Source organism: Equus caballus, chromosome 13, assembly GCF_041296265.1.
Source record: "Equus caballus isolate H_3958 breed thoroughbred chromosome 13, TB-T2T, whole genome shotgun sequence".
NCBI lineage: Eukaryota > Metazoa > Chordata > Mammalia > Perissodactyla > Equidae > Equus > Equus caballus.
In genome coordinates, this window is record NC_091696.1 from 49,566,263 (window position 1) to 49,581,580 (window position 15,318).

At 57.4% G+C, this 15,318-nt stretch overlaps 1 protein-coding gene across 1 annotated transcript in view; it reads left to right on the forward strand.

Annotated features, from left to right (window-relative positions):
* The window catches only part of PPL (periplakin), a 43,021-nt gene that overhangs the window by 12,659 nt on the left and 15,044 nt on the right, over positions 1-15,318 (forward strand). The window contains exons 2-8 of the mRNA XM_023616363.2: positions 7,842-7,941; positions 11,857-12,011; positions 12,696-12,816; positions 13,394-13,519; positions 13,605-13,646; positions 14,671-14,832; positions 14,916-15,023. Of these exons, the coding sequence (XP_023472131.2) occupies positions 7,842-7,941; positions 11,857-12,011; positions 12,696-12,816; positions 13,394-13,519; positions 13,605-13,646; positions 14,671-14,832; positions 14,916-15,023 (814 nt within the window). The remainder of the gene's footprint in view (positions 1-7,841; positions 7,942-11,856; positions 12,012-12,695; positions 12,817-13,393; positions 13,520-13,604; positions 13,647-14,670; positions 14,833-14,915; positions 15,024-15,318) is intronic.

Genomic DNA, 15,318 nt, shown 5'->3' on the forward strand with positions numbered 1-15,318 from the left:
GTCCCCTGAGACGCCTGTTTTCTCTTTCTTGGCCCACATGGATTATCCGTGGTGTCCAGATGACCCGGGGTGCCACCTCTGTCCCTGCCTCTCTGGTCAGCATCCCCACTGCCCAGACCGTGGGCTGTCCTGGGCCATGCCCGGTGTCACCCAGCGCTGGCCTCTGGTCCCAGCTCCCCACGTTGCAGCTGACCGCCTCGGCTAGGGGCGGCCACCTGGGAGGCAGTGGGGCCGTGGTTATTGAGTTTCTAACTGCCAGGGACAGAGTGTGGGTCCCTGATGCCGTTTAAGGTTCCCGGGCCCTCCGCGTGGTTCCAGCGCTCTGAGGACACAGCCTGGGACACAATGAGGTGCCTGTTTGAGGCTGGCGCCTGCCGGCTCAGCCCCGGAAACCCCTGGCTCGTCCCTGTGTGTGTCCTCAGACCCCGCCCCGGGCTCTGAGGTGGCTCCTGGCAACCCCTGGCTGACCTGCACCCCGTTTTCTCCCTTCTTGGCTGGGAGTCTCATCCGCAGACCAGGCCGGGTGACTGGGCTCCTGGGGCCCTGAATGGGACTCGCGCGGCCCGGGCCCCGCGCCAGACTCCCGCTTCCTCAGCGTGGATGAAGAAAACAAAGGCTGATTCTCTGGAGAAATGGCCTCAATCTGATCGGCCGGGCGTGACCCCCACCTGGCTTGTGAAACCTGCACAACAGCTCCTGACTGCAGCCTGGGCTGGGCGGACGGGGCCCTTTCTGGGGACAGCAGAGTCCTGCGTCCCCATCGGCTTTTACCGGGGGGGTCTCGGGCCATGCCACCCCACCTCCTCCCTGCCTGTCTGCAGGTGGGCATCCTGGGCACCTAATACCCAGAAGCATCCACTCCTATAAGGGTTTGCCAGAAAACCCAGAAGTCTAGAAGGAACCATTTTTTAAAAAAATTAAACTATCAACTTTTTTCTAATTTCCAGTTTTTCCCCTGATGTCCCTTTTCTGTTCCGGGATCCCATGTTGCATTTAGTTGTCACATCTCCTTAGTCTCCTCCAGTCTGACAGTTTCTCAGTCTTGTCTCTTGTGACCTTGATGCTTTTTTTTTTTTTTTTTTTGGTGAGGAAGATTGGCCCTGAGCGCACATCTGTGCCAATCTTCCTCTATTTTACTCGGGACGCGTGGCTTGATGAGCAGTGCTAGGTCGATAGCCAGGATCCAAACCTGCAAACCCCGGGCCGCTGAAGCAAAGCGTGCGAACTTAACCACTGCGCCACCCGGCCGGCCCCGACATTGACACTTTTGAAGAAGTCTGGCCACTGGTCAGGTGTTCTGGAGACTGTCCCCTCCTTTTGGGTTTGTCTGCGGCTTCTGGCGATGAGTCAGCAGTTCCACCATGTTGATGGGCCCTCCTCCCTGTGATGTCAACCTTCGGAAGTTACTGTTTTCAGAAGGAACCTCTTTTACGGGACCAAGCGCTACTGGCAAGCGGGGGTTCCCCAGGAGAAGAAGGGGGGCCGTGGGCAGAACCCCACGCACAGTTGAGAGAGCAAGATAAGGGCTCAGTTTTGGCGTGAACGGCAGCCCCTCGGGGAGTGAAGCACAATGAGTACCGTTGAGGGAATGGAATTGTCATCGTTCCGGAGCCCCCACGGCGTGCTGGGTGACTCGCGGTCCTTCAGTGAGCGGAGCGTTGTGGGGCGCCTCCTGGGGGCCAGGTGCTGTTTTAGGCGCCGGTGAAACCAGTGACACCCTTGTCGTGAGCTTAAATGATCTCTGAGCTGCTGTGGGGCCCCCAGAGCCTGCTCTGAACCTCCAGCTTCATCCTCGGACCCCAAAATGGTCTTTGAAACTCGATCCAGGTGTTTGCAGACGTGGCCCTGACCATGGTCCGTCCACCTCCCTTGACTAGGTAGGATGCACTCCTCCCATTTTGCTGATGATGGAACCGAGGCTCAGACATGTACAGTGGTGGGCCAGCCCGGTGGCGTAGCAGTTAAGTGCACATGTTCTGCTTCAGTGGCCCGGGGTTCGCCGGTTCAGATCCTGGGTGCAGACATGGCACCGCTTGGCATGCCATGCTGTGCTAGGCGTCCCACATATAAAGTAGAGGAAGATGGGCACGGATGTTAGCTCAGGGCCAGTCTTCCTCAGCAAAAAGTGGAGAATTGGCAGCAGATGTTGGCTCAAGGCTAATCTTCCTCAAAAGAAAGAGAAAAAAAAAAGAATTTATCTTAAAAAAAAAAAAAGGAAATGTCCAGTGCCTCCTGCAGGGTCACCCTGATGGCCGGTCAGTAGGATCTGAGCCCTGGCTGGCTCCGGGCACCAGCTGCCTCCCGTGTGATCCAGGGTGGATGCCGTCGCTGCCCAGGTCCCGGGATTGCTCATCTGTGTAATGAGCAGGTGTGGCTGGATGACATCTGAGGCAGCCTCCAGGGCCGACGGCCCATCCCCTCAGCACCCGTGTCCGTGTCAAGCTTCCCAGTGCATAGAGGATGGGCTGGGTGGGCCCCTCTCTCAGCGTGTCACCAGCTCTGCTTCTCTTCCCTTCTCCCTTCCCGGCTCTGGGGTGGGAGCTCGTTGGTTTTCCTGGCTCCGCCGTCTCTGTGGGTGGGACAGGACTGGGATGAGGGTGTAGGGCTGTATCTGGGTCCCCATCAGCTGGGCTGACAGGCCACATTTGGCTGCCCCGTGTGGCTTATTATTGAGATGAAAAGCTGGACCAGCCCGGCCAGTTCCCAGCCCTCCTGGGCTCTGCGCCCCCTCCCTGCAGTTCCCGGCCCGCCCACATTCCTGCTCTCCTGGCACAGGGCTCTCCCGGGACACGCGTCAGCTCCTGCGGCCAGCTGGACAGCAGGAGGAATGCAGGGACCTTTGGGGCCTCTCATTTGGGACCCCAAACCCGAAAGGCAGAAGTGCTGGGTCTGTGCTCCAGAGGCTGGACTGGAATCCTAGCTCTGCCTTGCTCTCTGGCAGTGGGACTAATGGCTCTGTGCCTCAGTTTCCCCATCTGTAAGATGAGAGAACAGAGGGTGGTAGGACTAAACAAAACAATTTCTATGTGACCTGCTTAGCACGGGCCGCGCGTGGGGCCAACCCTCTGTGAGCGTTAACTAGCATCTTCCAGGCAACTGGGCAGAACCCGGATCTGGCCCGGCCTCGGTGGAAGACAGGATAAAAGGCGGGACCGACCCGAGGGGGCAGGGGAGAAGAACCTACCCCTCTCACTCGTCAGTGGCACTTGCCAGTGTTTTCGGTCACAGCTTTATTGGGAGCTAACAAAGTTCACTCATTTAAAGTGTGTCACTCAACGGTTTGTAGTATATTCACAGAATGATAGGACCGTCACTGTAATCGATTTTAGGACATTTTCATCACCGTTAGCACTCACTCCCCATCCCTCCCCCGCCAGCCCCTGGACCACTCACCTGCTCTCCGCTTCTGTGGATTTGCCTGTTCGGGACATTTCGTAGAAATGGAGTCCTACAGTTTGGGGCCTTCGGTGTCTGGCTTCTTCCTCTGGGCGTCACAGTTCAGGGTTTCTCTACAGTGAAGCCGGTCTCGGGACCGAGTGGTATTCCCCTGTGTGGGTGGGCCGCATTTTGTCGATTCATCAGTTGAAGGACACTTGGGTTGTTTCCCCTTTTTGGCTTTATAAATAGTGCTGCTGTGAACGTACGGGTCGGGTTTTTGTGTGGACCTCTTTCTTTTCTTTTAAAGATTGGCACCTGCGCTAACATCTCTTGCCAATCTTCTTGTTTTTTTTCTTCTTCTTCTCCCCAAAGCCCCCTGGTACATACTTGTGTATTTTTAGTTGTGGGTCCTTCTAGTTGTGGCATGTGGGACGCCACCTCATCATGGCTTGATGAGCGGTACCATGTCCGAGCCCAGGATCCAAACCGGTGAAACCCTGGGCCACCGAAGCGGAGTGCACAAACTTAACCACTCAGCCATGGGGCCGGCCCCTGGACGTATGTTTTCCCATCTCTTGGGTGGGTATCAAGGAGCAGAACTGCTGGGTTATATGGCAACTTTATGCTGACCTTTTTGAGGAGCTTGCAGACTGTGTCCCAGAGCAGCCGCCCCACTTCACGTTCCCACCCCACTGTGTGTGGGTTCTGGTTTCTCCACATCCTTGTCAACACTCGTTACTATCTCTTTGATTATTGCTATCCCAGTGGTGAGAAGGGGTATCCCATTGTGATTTTGGGTGCTTGGCACGTTAAGTTTATCTGTTAAGTGCCTACGATGTGCTGGGAGTCCCGCAGGATTGTCACCTGGGGTTGTTAGCGGCCTGGACTCCAGGACCTGCCTGGGTTGGAATTCTGGCTCTGACGTTTAATTACTGTGTGACTTTGGGAAAGTTACTGAACCTCTCTGGTCCTCACTTTCCACATCTGTAAAGTGGGAATGATAATATGATTCCCCATCGGCCAACACCTACCTCACAGGGTTGTAGTGAAGAGTAAGAAGTGAGTAGGGAGCCTGGCACGTGGGAAGGAAATATGAGCTCCTACTATTAAGGTGCTTGTTGCTGGGTGCCAGCTCCTATGATTCTCCCAGCACCCCTATGAGTAGCTGTTAGTTCAGTGTTTGATCCTGTGGCCTCTGGACCGAGACTGCCCGAGATGGCTCCCTATTCACAAGCTGTGTGACCCGGGGCAAGTGCCTTGACATCTCTAAGCTTTGGTGTCCTTATCTGTAAAGGGGCACACAAACCTCCCCCGGGGACTTCAGGTGATGGTGCCATTGAGGCGATGCCTGTGAACACGTCTGATTTCTGGTGAGGCGTGTGCAATAAGTGTCAGATTGCCACGATGCCTCTGTGGTCATCCCCAGTCGACAGATAGAGAAACTGAGGCACTTCAAGGATAAGGTGCTTGCCTGAGATGGTCCAAGCCATAAAAAGCCCAGCAGGACTTAGAGGCTGTTCCTGTGTGCCTGCAGCTCCCACTGAGCCCCCTTGTTCTCCACCAGGAGCGCCAGGCCCCTGGGGCCGGCTGTCCCCCGCGCCACGTCCCTTCCGGTGCTGGGCTTTGCTGGAGTAATGGGCCAGCCAGGGCGGCGTCCAGAGGGGCCTGCTCCTGCCCCACCGGGTGAAGGGGCTGGTTTGGGAGCTGGCCCCAAGCCCCGAGGGACGGAGGCCCTGCCTGACTCACACGCAGGCTCCTGACACACTGAGGCCCGAGCCGTCAGGGGTTAAGGATTTGGGTTGAGACTCACGCGTCTGGGTGCAGCAGGCCAGGCAGAGGCCCAGTGGCTGGCGTGGGGCTGAGGGGCCCGGAGGTGCTCACGTTCCCGCTGTGGTCCGCCCAGCCAAGGGCGGGGGCTGTGGAGGGGGCCATGACCCAGCAGCCCAGCTCTTACCTGGATCCTCCATCCACAGTGCCCCCTTCTGAGCCTTCCTGGTCGCTCCACTGAAACCCAGCTTTCTCCACTGCAGGACTTCTCAGAGCCTTTACTGGCTCCTGAGCTTATTGAGGGGTTGGGCTTTCCTAACCGCCTTGCCTGACAGAGCCTTCATTCTGGAGTGATCTACAGGACCGGGGGTCCCACTTTGGGAGAGGCTGCCTCCTCTGTCGACTTGGCAGAGGGTGTGGCCTAGGTCTTGTTCCCCAAGAACCGCCCGCAGAGCGGGCCTGGCGCAGAGCAGGCGCTCAGGCGGGGCTTGGGACATGGATGGACAGACTCACGGCGCTGTTTGCCATGCCCGTTTCTGCCCCACGCCAGCCAGCGGTCCCTGCCGTGTGGACCTCAGACTCGGGGGGTCCCGGGAACCCTGGGGAACCCGTAAGATTAAGAGCAATGATCAGACCGCTTCCTGGGCCCAGCTCGGGAGGTCCGCGTGCCGAGGGTCTGGGTGGGTGCCTGGAATCTGGACGTTTCATGCTGCAGCATGCATTCCTCGACTGCAGGAATTCCGCTCTGAAGAGCTGGCGGCCCCTTCCGTCTTGAGGGTCAAGAGTCCTGCCCTGCCCCACCCCGGGGACACACCCAGCACCCGCCTCTTTCCTTATGGGAGCCTTTTGCCCATGAACCCCAAACTCCTCCTCGTCCTTCAGACCCAGCCACCACCACCTCCTCCGGGAAGCCTTCCCTGACCATCCCTGTCTCCACCGGGCCGGTCAGGAGGCTCCTCTGGGCGCCCCCAGCCCCCCTGCCTGCCTCGGTCTCGTGACTGTGTCTGTAAATGCTGCTTTCCTCCTGGTCTAGGGGGTGAACTCTCAGAGGGTGAGGCTGTGTCTGTGTGCAGCGCCGGGCCTGGCACACAGTAGGTGCTTAATGAGTGCAGGTGCAATGAAACTTCTGGGTGCTTAGCTGCTCCGGCCCCACTGTGACTGGGACAAAAGGGTCTTCAATGGAGACTGAGGGACTAAGCACTAATCTTCTCTTACCAACCAACGCTGGCTGGCTGGATGATATTGACTGAGTGGCCTTCCCTCTCTGGTCTTTGTTTAAAAGAAACAACAACAAAGGCAGCTGGACGACAGTCAGTGAAGCTCTTTAACAACCATAATCACAAACTTTTGTGAGACTTACTATGTGCCCGGCTCTTTGCCTGCATAACCCGCTCCCGTTCCTAACAGCCGCCAGGAAAGGCACAGTTATTCCAAGGGCTTGATCTCGATGTTGCAGTCGGCCGCGTGTCCAGCCTGAACCTCGTGCTATTATTTTATTATTATTATATTTTATTTTTTATTTTTATTTTTGAGGAAGATCAGCCCTGAGCTAACTGCTGCCCATCCTCCTCTTTTTGCTGAGGAAGACTGGCCCTGAGCTAACATCTGTGCCCATCTTCCTCTACTTTATATGTGGGATGCCTGCCACAGCACGGCTTTTTGACAAGTGGTGCCATGTCCGTACCTGGGATCTGAACCGGCAGACCCCGGGCCACTGAAGCAGAACATGTGCACTTAACCGCTGCGCCACCGGGCCGGCCCCTCGTGCTGTTATTTTATTCCCATGGCATTGATTTTGGTGGTTACTCCCATTTATGGCAAGGGCTTCTGGTTTTCTGTTTACAGTGGGGAGAGCAAGTACCCTTTTTAAGTCAATTTATTTAAATATGAAGCGTGAGTAGATTGAAAGGAAAGTACCAGGTATGTGACAGTAAGGGTACTTGCACAAAAACTTGTACCCGAATGTTCGTAGCGGCATGATCCGTAATGGCCAAAAGGTGGAAACATCAACGGGTGTCTGCATCAACAGATGACCGAATGAACACAATGCGGCATGTCCACCCAATGGAATATTACTCAGCCATAAAAGGATGAAGCACCAACCTGCACAACCATGTGGATGAACCTCAAAAACACTATGTTAAGTGACAGAAGCCAGACACAAAAGGCCACATATTGTGTGCTTCCAATTCTGTGAAGTGTCTAGAATAGGCAAATCCATAGAGACAGGAAGCGGATGAGCGATTGCGAGGGGCTGGGGTCAGGGGGTGGGGAGTGACGGCTGACGGACGTGGGGTTTCTCTTTGGGGAGATGAGAACATTCTGGAATCAGATACTGATGACGGTTGTATAACTTGTGAATATACTAAAACCCACTGAAGTATACACTTTAAAAGGGTGAATTTTATGGTCTGTGAATTATATCTCAATAAAAAATAAAAAATTGGGGGACAAAAAGAAGAAAAGCGCTCAGCCAACATGGCAAAATGGCAGCATTAGAGTAAGTGACCAGAGGCGGGGCTGGTTACCTGCCCCCAGGTGCTGCCTCATTTCTGTGGCTTCAGTGACATCGTCCCCCAAGGGGACAGCCAGGCTCCATCTGAGGCCCACTGGGCAGCTCAGAGCCGGGGCCGGGGGGCTGGTGGGGACGCGGCCACTCCCCCCAGGCCCTCGCCCACCCCCGTCTTCTGCCGCAGCATCTCTAACAAGGAGCTGTCGGAGCTGATCGAGCAGCTGCAGAAGAATGCGGACCAGGTGGAAAAGAACATCGTGGACACGGAGGCCAAGATGCAGAGCGTGAGTGGCCCCGCCTCCCACCCCGGCGCCCCCTGTGCCCCAGCCCCGCCCGGGGCCTCGTCTGGACCGGCGGTTCTCCCCTGGGCATGACTCTGCCCCCCAGGGGACGTGTGGCCGCGTCCGGAGACACTTTTAGCCACCACAGCTGGGGGAGTGCGGTGGCCTGGCATCCAGTGGGTGGAGGGCGGGGGTGCCGCTCGACGTCCCACAGAGCACAGGACGGCCCCCCACACAGAGTGACCCAGCCCCCCGTGTCCACAGCGTCGGGTGGAGGAACCACATGACTGCTGTTAATACCAGCCCCCAGCCCAGGGACCAAGTTCCCTGCAGCTTCTGCGCCCTGTCTGGAGGACAGCCAGGCCCTGGTTACGATCCCAGTTTTGCCACTTACTGTGTGACCTTGGGCAAGTCACCTTACCTCTCTGTGCACGTGATTCCCTCTGAAGGGGCAAAAGTGATCATCCCCATCTCCTGGGCTGTCACTGTCAAGAGTCAGTGAGATGACGCAGGTGTGGCACGGGGCTCAACGTGACTGTCGGTGTCGTTCTTACTGCTCATGTCACCTCTGGCACAGCAGTCACTGACTGGTCATCGCAGAGCTGGCCCCAGAAGCATCCCGGAGGTGGGGTTGCCAGACTTGGAGAATAAAATAAAGGAGATCCAGTTAAATTTGAATTTCAAAACACAAATTTGTTTTTTTGTACAAGTATGTCCCACGTCCTCTTTGGGATATACCTACTGCAAAATCACCCGTCGTTTGCCTGAAATTCAGATTTAACTGGGTGGTCCGTGTTTCATCTGCATTCTGACCCAGGGGGCTAGGAGGCGGGTCCAGAGGAGGGGGGACAGAAGGGGGACAGGTCATGAAGGAGTTCAAAGGCTGGCCGGCCCCAGGGCTGTCCCCAAGCCCAGCTGTGGCTGCCCCTCCCTCTGACGGCCCAGCTGTCCACCCACCTGAGGGCCAGTCCGCAGGCGGCCCAGAGACCCCAGGGACGAGGTGGGTGGGGATGGCCCAGCGGGGGGTGAGCGTGGGGGCAGGAAAGGTGAGTGGGGACTCTGTTCCTGGGTGGGGGCTCCTGCCCCTCCACCTCCCACCTCCCCTACCTCCTCCTATGGTTGCCTGCCCGCACCCTCCTCCCTGCACCCTCCTCCCAGCCTCTCCTCCCTGCACCCTCTTCCCTGCACCCTCCTCCCAGCTGCCTGTGATGTTTTTGCTCCTCTCTGCTGGCCACTGTGGTGATTGTTTCTTTCCTAAACGAACACAGCTTTTTGGGGTGCGTCCTTTTTTCCTCCTAATAAAAGTAATATGTGTTACAAACATTTCAGGACTGATAAACAAGTTTAGCAAAGCAAATTAAAATCAGGTAGAATTCCACCACCAGAGAGATCTATCAGCTGTTAACACTGTGGTGTGTCTGACCTTTTCTTGTGTGTGTGTGTGTGTGTGAGAGAGAGAGAGAGAGAGAGAGAGAGAGAGGAAAGAAGGTCTAGCACTCTCGTTTTATTTGCTTAATGACTCATAGTAACAAAGATGTATTTGGGAGATAATTTTTTTTTTTTTTTTTTTTGCTGAGGAAGATTTGCCATGAGCTAACATCTGTGCCAATCTTCCTCTTTTTATTTATTTTTTTAGTGTGTGGCTGCCAGCCAAGCATAGCTGCTAACAGAGCAGAGTAGGTTCATGCCCTGGAACCAAAACCCAGGCCACTGAAGCAGAGTGCCCTGAACTTAACCACTAGGCCACCAGGGCTGGCCCAGTTTTGAACTGTTTCTTAACTTCAAATGAGCAAACTTGAACTAAGACACTGTGCTTTGAAGACCAAATGGTCTAATCTTTTTCTTTCTTATCTCTTCCTTCCTCCCTTTCTTTTTTCAGAGGACATCATTATTAATTTTATTATCCATAAGTTCTCTTGAATTTTCCTGTTTTTTTTTTTTCAGTTGAAGTGTGAGTCACATAATGTAAAATTAACTATTTACAGTGTGCTGTTTGGTGGCATCTAGGACGTTCGCAGTGGCCTGCAGCCATCACCTCTGTCTGGCTCCGAGGCCTGTCCATCACCCCACAGAGAAACCCCACACCCATTAGCGGTCCCTCCCGTCGCCCGGCCTCAGCCCCTGGACCACTCGTCTGCTTTCTGTCTCTGCGGATTTATGTATTCTAGGTATTTCATATAAACAGGATCCCACATGTGGCCTGTTTTGTCTATCCGAATTTTTAAATGCGCAGAAAAGTGGAAGGAGTTGCACAGAGAACATCGGTGTCCCCACCACCCAGACTAGCTGTCCCCTCGGCCGGGTTTGCTCTCTCTCCTCCGTCCCTCAGCGTGTGTAATTTATTAGCTGCCCATCCCTATGATTTCTTTTTACTTTAAAAAAACCTTTTTAGGAGGTGTCACTGAGGTAAGGTCAATGGAAAGTGTCCACATCTTGAGGGCTCGCCCCGAATTTTGGCATCGGTAGGGACCGCGTGGCCGCGGCTCACGTCAGGATAGACAAGGCTTCCCGGAAACCCCCCGGTGACCTTGCCGAGCAGGCGCCCCTATGCAGACCCTCTCCCCTCCATCAGCTCTGCGGCTTTGAGCTCGTGCGACCCCGGGGCTCTCGGCTGGCGCACTCTCTCTCTCTCTAGTGTGTTTGCAGAGCGCTTCCCTCCGCACTCGGCTCCTGGTGAACCAGGTAACCATTGATTCACTTTCCCCTTTTTGCAAAATTCACCTTTGACACTGTGAGCCCAGAAGAGCTTCAGATGAGCCGGTGGCGATGACGGAGGGGATGAAATTCCACCCCAGCCAAGAACCACAATATTTTGTTGTAATTTTTTTAACTGGCCAGACCCACCCCAGGGCAGGGGGCTGGCCCAGCTCCTCTGGCTTCCTGACACGTGGGCCTCACTCGGGCCCCTGGGGGCGCTGGTCCCACTCGCCCCTCCGCCCTCCTGGGGGTGCCTTGGAAGGCAGGCTGGACCCCTCTTACTCCTCTGAGAGGAACTTCAGTCTGCTCTGTACCGGGCACCACGTCACCTCCTCTTACTTCTTTTTCCTTTGGCCATTTCTTCCTTCCTTTTTCTTCTTAACAGCTTTATTGAGGCATATTTTACTTATCATAAAATGCTCCTACTTCAAGTGTACAATTCAGTAATTTTTTTGGTGGGGGGGAAGATTAGCTCTGAGCTAGCATCCGCTGCCAATCCTCTTTTTTTTTTTTTGGCTGGGGAAGATTGGCCCTGAGCTAACATCCGTGCCCATCTTCCTCCAGTTTATATGTGGGCACCCTCAGCTCTCCCCAGGCACTGCTCTCATGTCTGCTGACTGCCCTCCCAGCTCATCCCCTCCCTGCACAGTCCCCGGCAGCATCACCTTTAAGGATAGGTGGGGCCATGTCCCTCCCTCCATAGAGCCGTTCCTGCTCTGGCCCTGCCCTGCCCCCCTCTCCCACTGCCTCCCCTGTCCTGCATTCCAGCCTTGGCAGCTTCAGTCATCAATCACAGCTTGCCCTTTCCTGCCTCAGGGCCTTTGCACAGGCTGTTCCCTCTGTTTCAAACACTCTGCTCTTTCATCCTTCATTCTCAGCTTGTGTCATCACCTCAGAGGGTGCCCACTGGAGCTAAAGCAGGTGCCCTTCCTTCCACCATTGGTGTGTGTCCTTGGTAAAGAGGGACTTGTATGAACTTGCACTCGCCTCTGTGAAGTTTATCCGAGACTTGCCAGGCTAGGGCGAGCCGTGTCTCTTTGTTCACAACTGCGTCCCAGAGCCCCCACAAGTAGACACTCGGGCTCTGCTGGCTGAGAACCAGAGGAGAGGCGAGGTGGGGCTGGGGGAGCCCCTCGCTGGCCACTCTCCTCCCGCCCCTTCCCATCCCCACAGTGGCCACTGAGTCTCCCCTCCCTCTGTCCCCCGTCGTGACTCTCGCAGGACCTGGCCCGGCTGCAGGAGGGCGGGCAGCCCGAGCACCGCGATGTGGCCCTGCAGAAGGTGTCAGACTCTGAGAAGCTGCTGTACGTGCTGGAGGCAGACGCGGCCATCGCCAAGCACATGAAGCATCCCCAGGGGGACATGATCACCGAGGAGTAGGTCCCCCGCTTCGGGTCCCGGGGAGCCACTCGGGGCCAGGGCAGGAGGGCTGCGGCGCGCTCAGTGCTCAGGAGCTGGAGTCAGGGCTTGTCACATGCCTTACACTGTCCTCGTGACAGCCCGTTTTGCAGTTGGGGAAACGGAGGTTTAGAGCACCGACGTCTGTTCTGGTCACTGTGTGACCGCGCTGTCTGACCGCCAGCTTGTGAGTACGCTTGCCCGCTGCCGGACGCCTGACGGCTTCTCAAGCTGGTGCCTCAGCTCAGATGTGGATAAATGGCCCCCAAGACGCTCCCTTGTCCCGACCCTCCCATCCTGGCAGGGGCAGGGGTCTCTTGGCCCCACAACGCCCTGCACTTGTCCCTATTGTAGCCCATACTGCCCCTGGGGCCCTCGCTGGGTGGTGGGCCCCAGAGAACAGTGGACCTGCTTGTTTCTTCTGGAACCTTCTACGGCTTTGGGCACACAGTGGGCAGTGGGGAAAGGCTGATGGAGGAAGGTGGATGGGAGGAGGGTGTGAGTGATTGTCCACACCCCAAGGCCACCCCCTGCCCTTCCCAGCCGCTGAGCAGAAAGCCCGAAGCCAGGCTCCAGGGGGAGGAGGCCCCTCCTTGGGGGGCATGTGGGCAGCACCCCTGCCAGCTGGCCCTGCTAACTAGGGTGGCCGCTCTCCCGCTCAGCATCCGGCAGCTGAAGGAGCGCGTGGCCAACCTCCGTGGGAAACACAAGCAGATCTACGACCTGGCAGTGAAGGAGGTGAACCCGCAGGTCAACTGGGCAGCGCTGGTGGAGGAAAAGCTGGTACGGCCCAGGCGTCAGCTGGGGGGGCGCCGTGTGTGCGCAGGGAGGGCCTTCCACTTCATGGGTGCACAGCCCTACGGAGGGGGAACGGTTCCCGGTTTTTTCCCCAATGATCATGTTGGTAAGAAGAGCGAGGCTCAGAGAGGTGCAGTGCCTAGCCCAGGGTCACACAGCAGAAGCGGTAGAGATTGGGACCCTCCCGAGGTCGCCCTCCGACCCTGGCTCTTTGGAGTCCTGTCAGGCCTGGGGGGAGTGGCCAGACTTCTGGCCGGCCGCTGCCCTTCCTGTGTCCATGCCAGCCCCTGGGAAAAGCGTGATATGCCCCTGGGCAAGTGACCCCTCCCCACCGCTGCCCTGGCCGAGCCTCTGTTTCCCCATCTGTGAAATGGACGTGGTGACCACGTGGGCCTTGGAGGTGGCTGTGAGGTTAGATGACATGTGCCGATGCAGTGGTCGAGGTGACAGCCTGTCCCCGTGTCTGTCATGGGGTCACTCTGCTGGCTCCTCGGCCGGCGGCGAGGAGGAGAGCTGAGGCCCCCACCCGCCCCAGCGTGCTCTCTCCGCCCGCCCCGCCCAGGACAAGCTGAGCAGCCAGACCTTCGGCACGGACCTGCCGCTGGTGGACCAGCAAGTGGAGCAGCACAACATCTTCCACAACGAGGTCAAGGCCATCGGGCCCCACCTGGCCAAGGACGGGGGCAAGGTGGGCGCCGGCTGCTGGCAGGGCCCCGGGGAAGGCGGGGCTCACACCTGCACCCCCTAACCCACACCCTCGGCTCTGTCCTCAGGAGCAGAGCAGCGAGCTCCAGGCCAAGTACCAGAAGCTGCTGGTGAGGTGCCCCGGGGGCCGGGTGCAGGGGTGGGGACCGGGGACAGGACGCGTGTGCGGGGAACGTCTCCCACAGACGGAAGGGGCGAAGGGGAGAGACGGTACCCCCAGCCCCCAGCTGAGCGGCACCCAGTCTGCCCTGTGCTCATGGAAAACCCCCATAGCCCATCCTACGATGTGCTTCTTTCTTTATTAAGCGCCTACTGGGTGCCACGTGCTATTGGCAGCAGTTTTCTGTTACCCTTTGTAAAACCTTGACAGAATGCGTTCTTTTTAAAACCGCACAAGCGATGCGTCTGTGCTCATTGCGGACGCTTCCATCACCTCTGATGGGGGCACGGGGTCACCCTGAGTGGGCTTGGGAGCCAGACGGCCTCCTCCCCTTGTTGGTGGGGGGCCCTTGAGCCACCAGCTTCTCCTCCGTGAGCCTCAGTTTCCTCCTCTGTAAACTGGAGTTCCTTTGAGTCCCTGCCTCATAGGACTGCTTTGAGGATGGCGCCCGTTAATGTCGGGGGACGCCGTCCTGGCGCTCGCTGGGCCCGTGTCTGTGTGAGCGGCTGTTATTTGCAGAGCAAAACAGAGCCCTCCCTCGTCCCTCCCGGGCCCCCTGCCCCAGCCCCACCTCTTCTCACTTTGCTACGGTGTGTCCTTTGTGATAAAAGTAACAGTGGGAGCTGTAGCTGCTGCACTGATTGAGCACCAACTGCATGCCAGTCTTTGTGCCCTCTGAGATCAGTGGTGTCGCCATCCCCATTTCGCCGATGAGTAAACCGAGGCTCCACAGAAGTGTCGGTTCCGCGAGAGTTTTGTGTCTTGCACGTCGTCGTCCCCCCAGTGCCTGGAGCCATGCCCGGCACTTCAGATGCTCGATGAACGTTTGCTGAGTGAATGAATGAGTGTCAGAGGGTCAGGTGGTTCCCGCCGGGAAGTGGCCAAGCCGGGCTTGTCCCGGGCGGGCAGGAGGCATGGAGGGGGCGGTCTGCGGCGGTCCCCGTGGCCCCAGCCTTGTCCTCGGCCGCCCGCAGGCGGCGTCGCAGGCGCGTCAGCAGCACCTGAGCTCGCTGAGGGACTACATGCAGCGCTGCACCAACGAGCTGTACTGGCTGGACCAGCAGGCCCGCGGCCGCCTGCAGTACGACTGGAGTGACCGCAACCTCGACTACCCCAGCCGCCGGCGCCAGTATGAGGTGGGGGCCGGGCCGGGCTGGGCGGGCCGGGACGGAGGGAGCGCCGGGCTGCCAGGCTGAGTGCCCCCCGCCACCCCCTGCAGAATTTCATCAACCGGAACCTGGAGGCCAAAGAGGAGAGAATCAACAAGCTGCACAGCGAGGGGGACCAGCTGCTGGCCGCCGAGCACCCCGGGAGGAACTCCATCGAGGTGCGTGTGCCCCGGGAGGGGACGCCTCCTCCAGGGTGGCCTCAGGGCCGCCTCTGTGGTGGGCCTGCTAGACTCGGGCAGCCCTGTGTCCTGTGTCCATCTGTGTGTCTGTCTCCATTTCGCTGTCTTGTCTGGCTCCCTCTGACCCCGCCTCCTCTCTTTCACTCCATCCTTTGCTGCATCCTGCCCTCGGCCCCTCACCTCCGAAGTCCATACGATGCCTCATTTCCTTAGAGGGCTGTGAAAAAGGGCTTTAAGCAGCAAAAATCTATGCTGTCACACTTCCGGAGGCCAG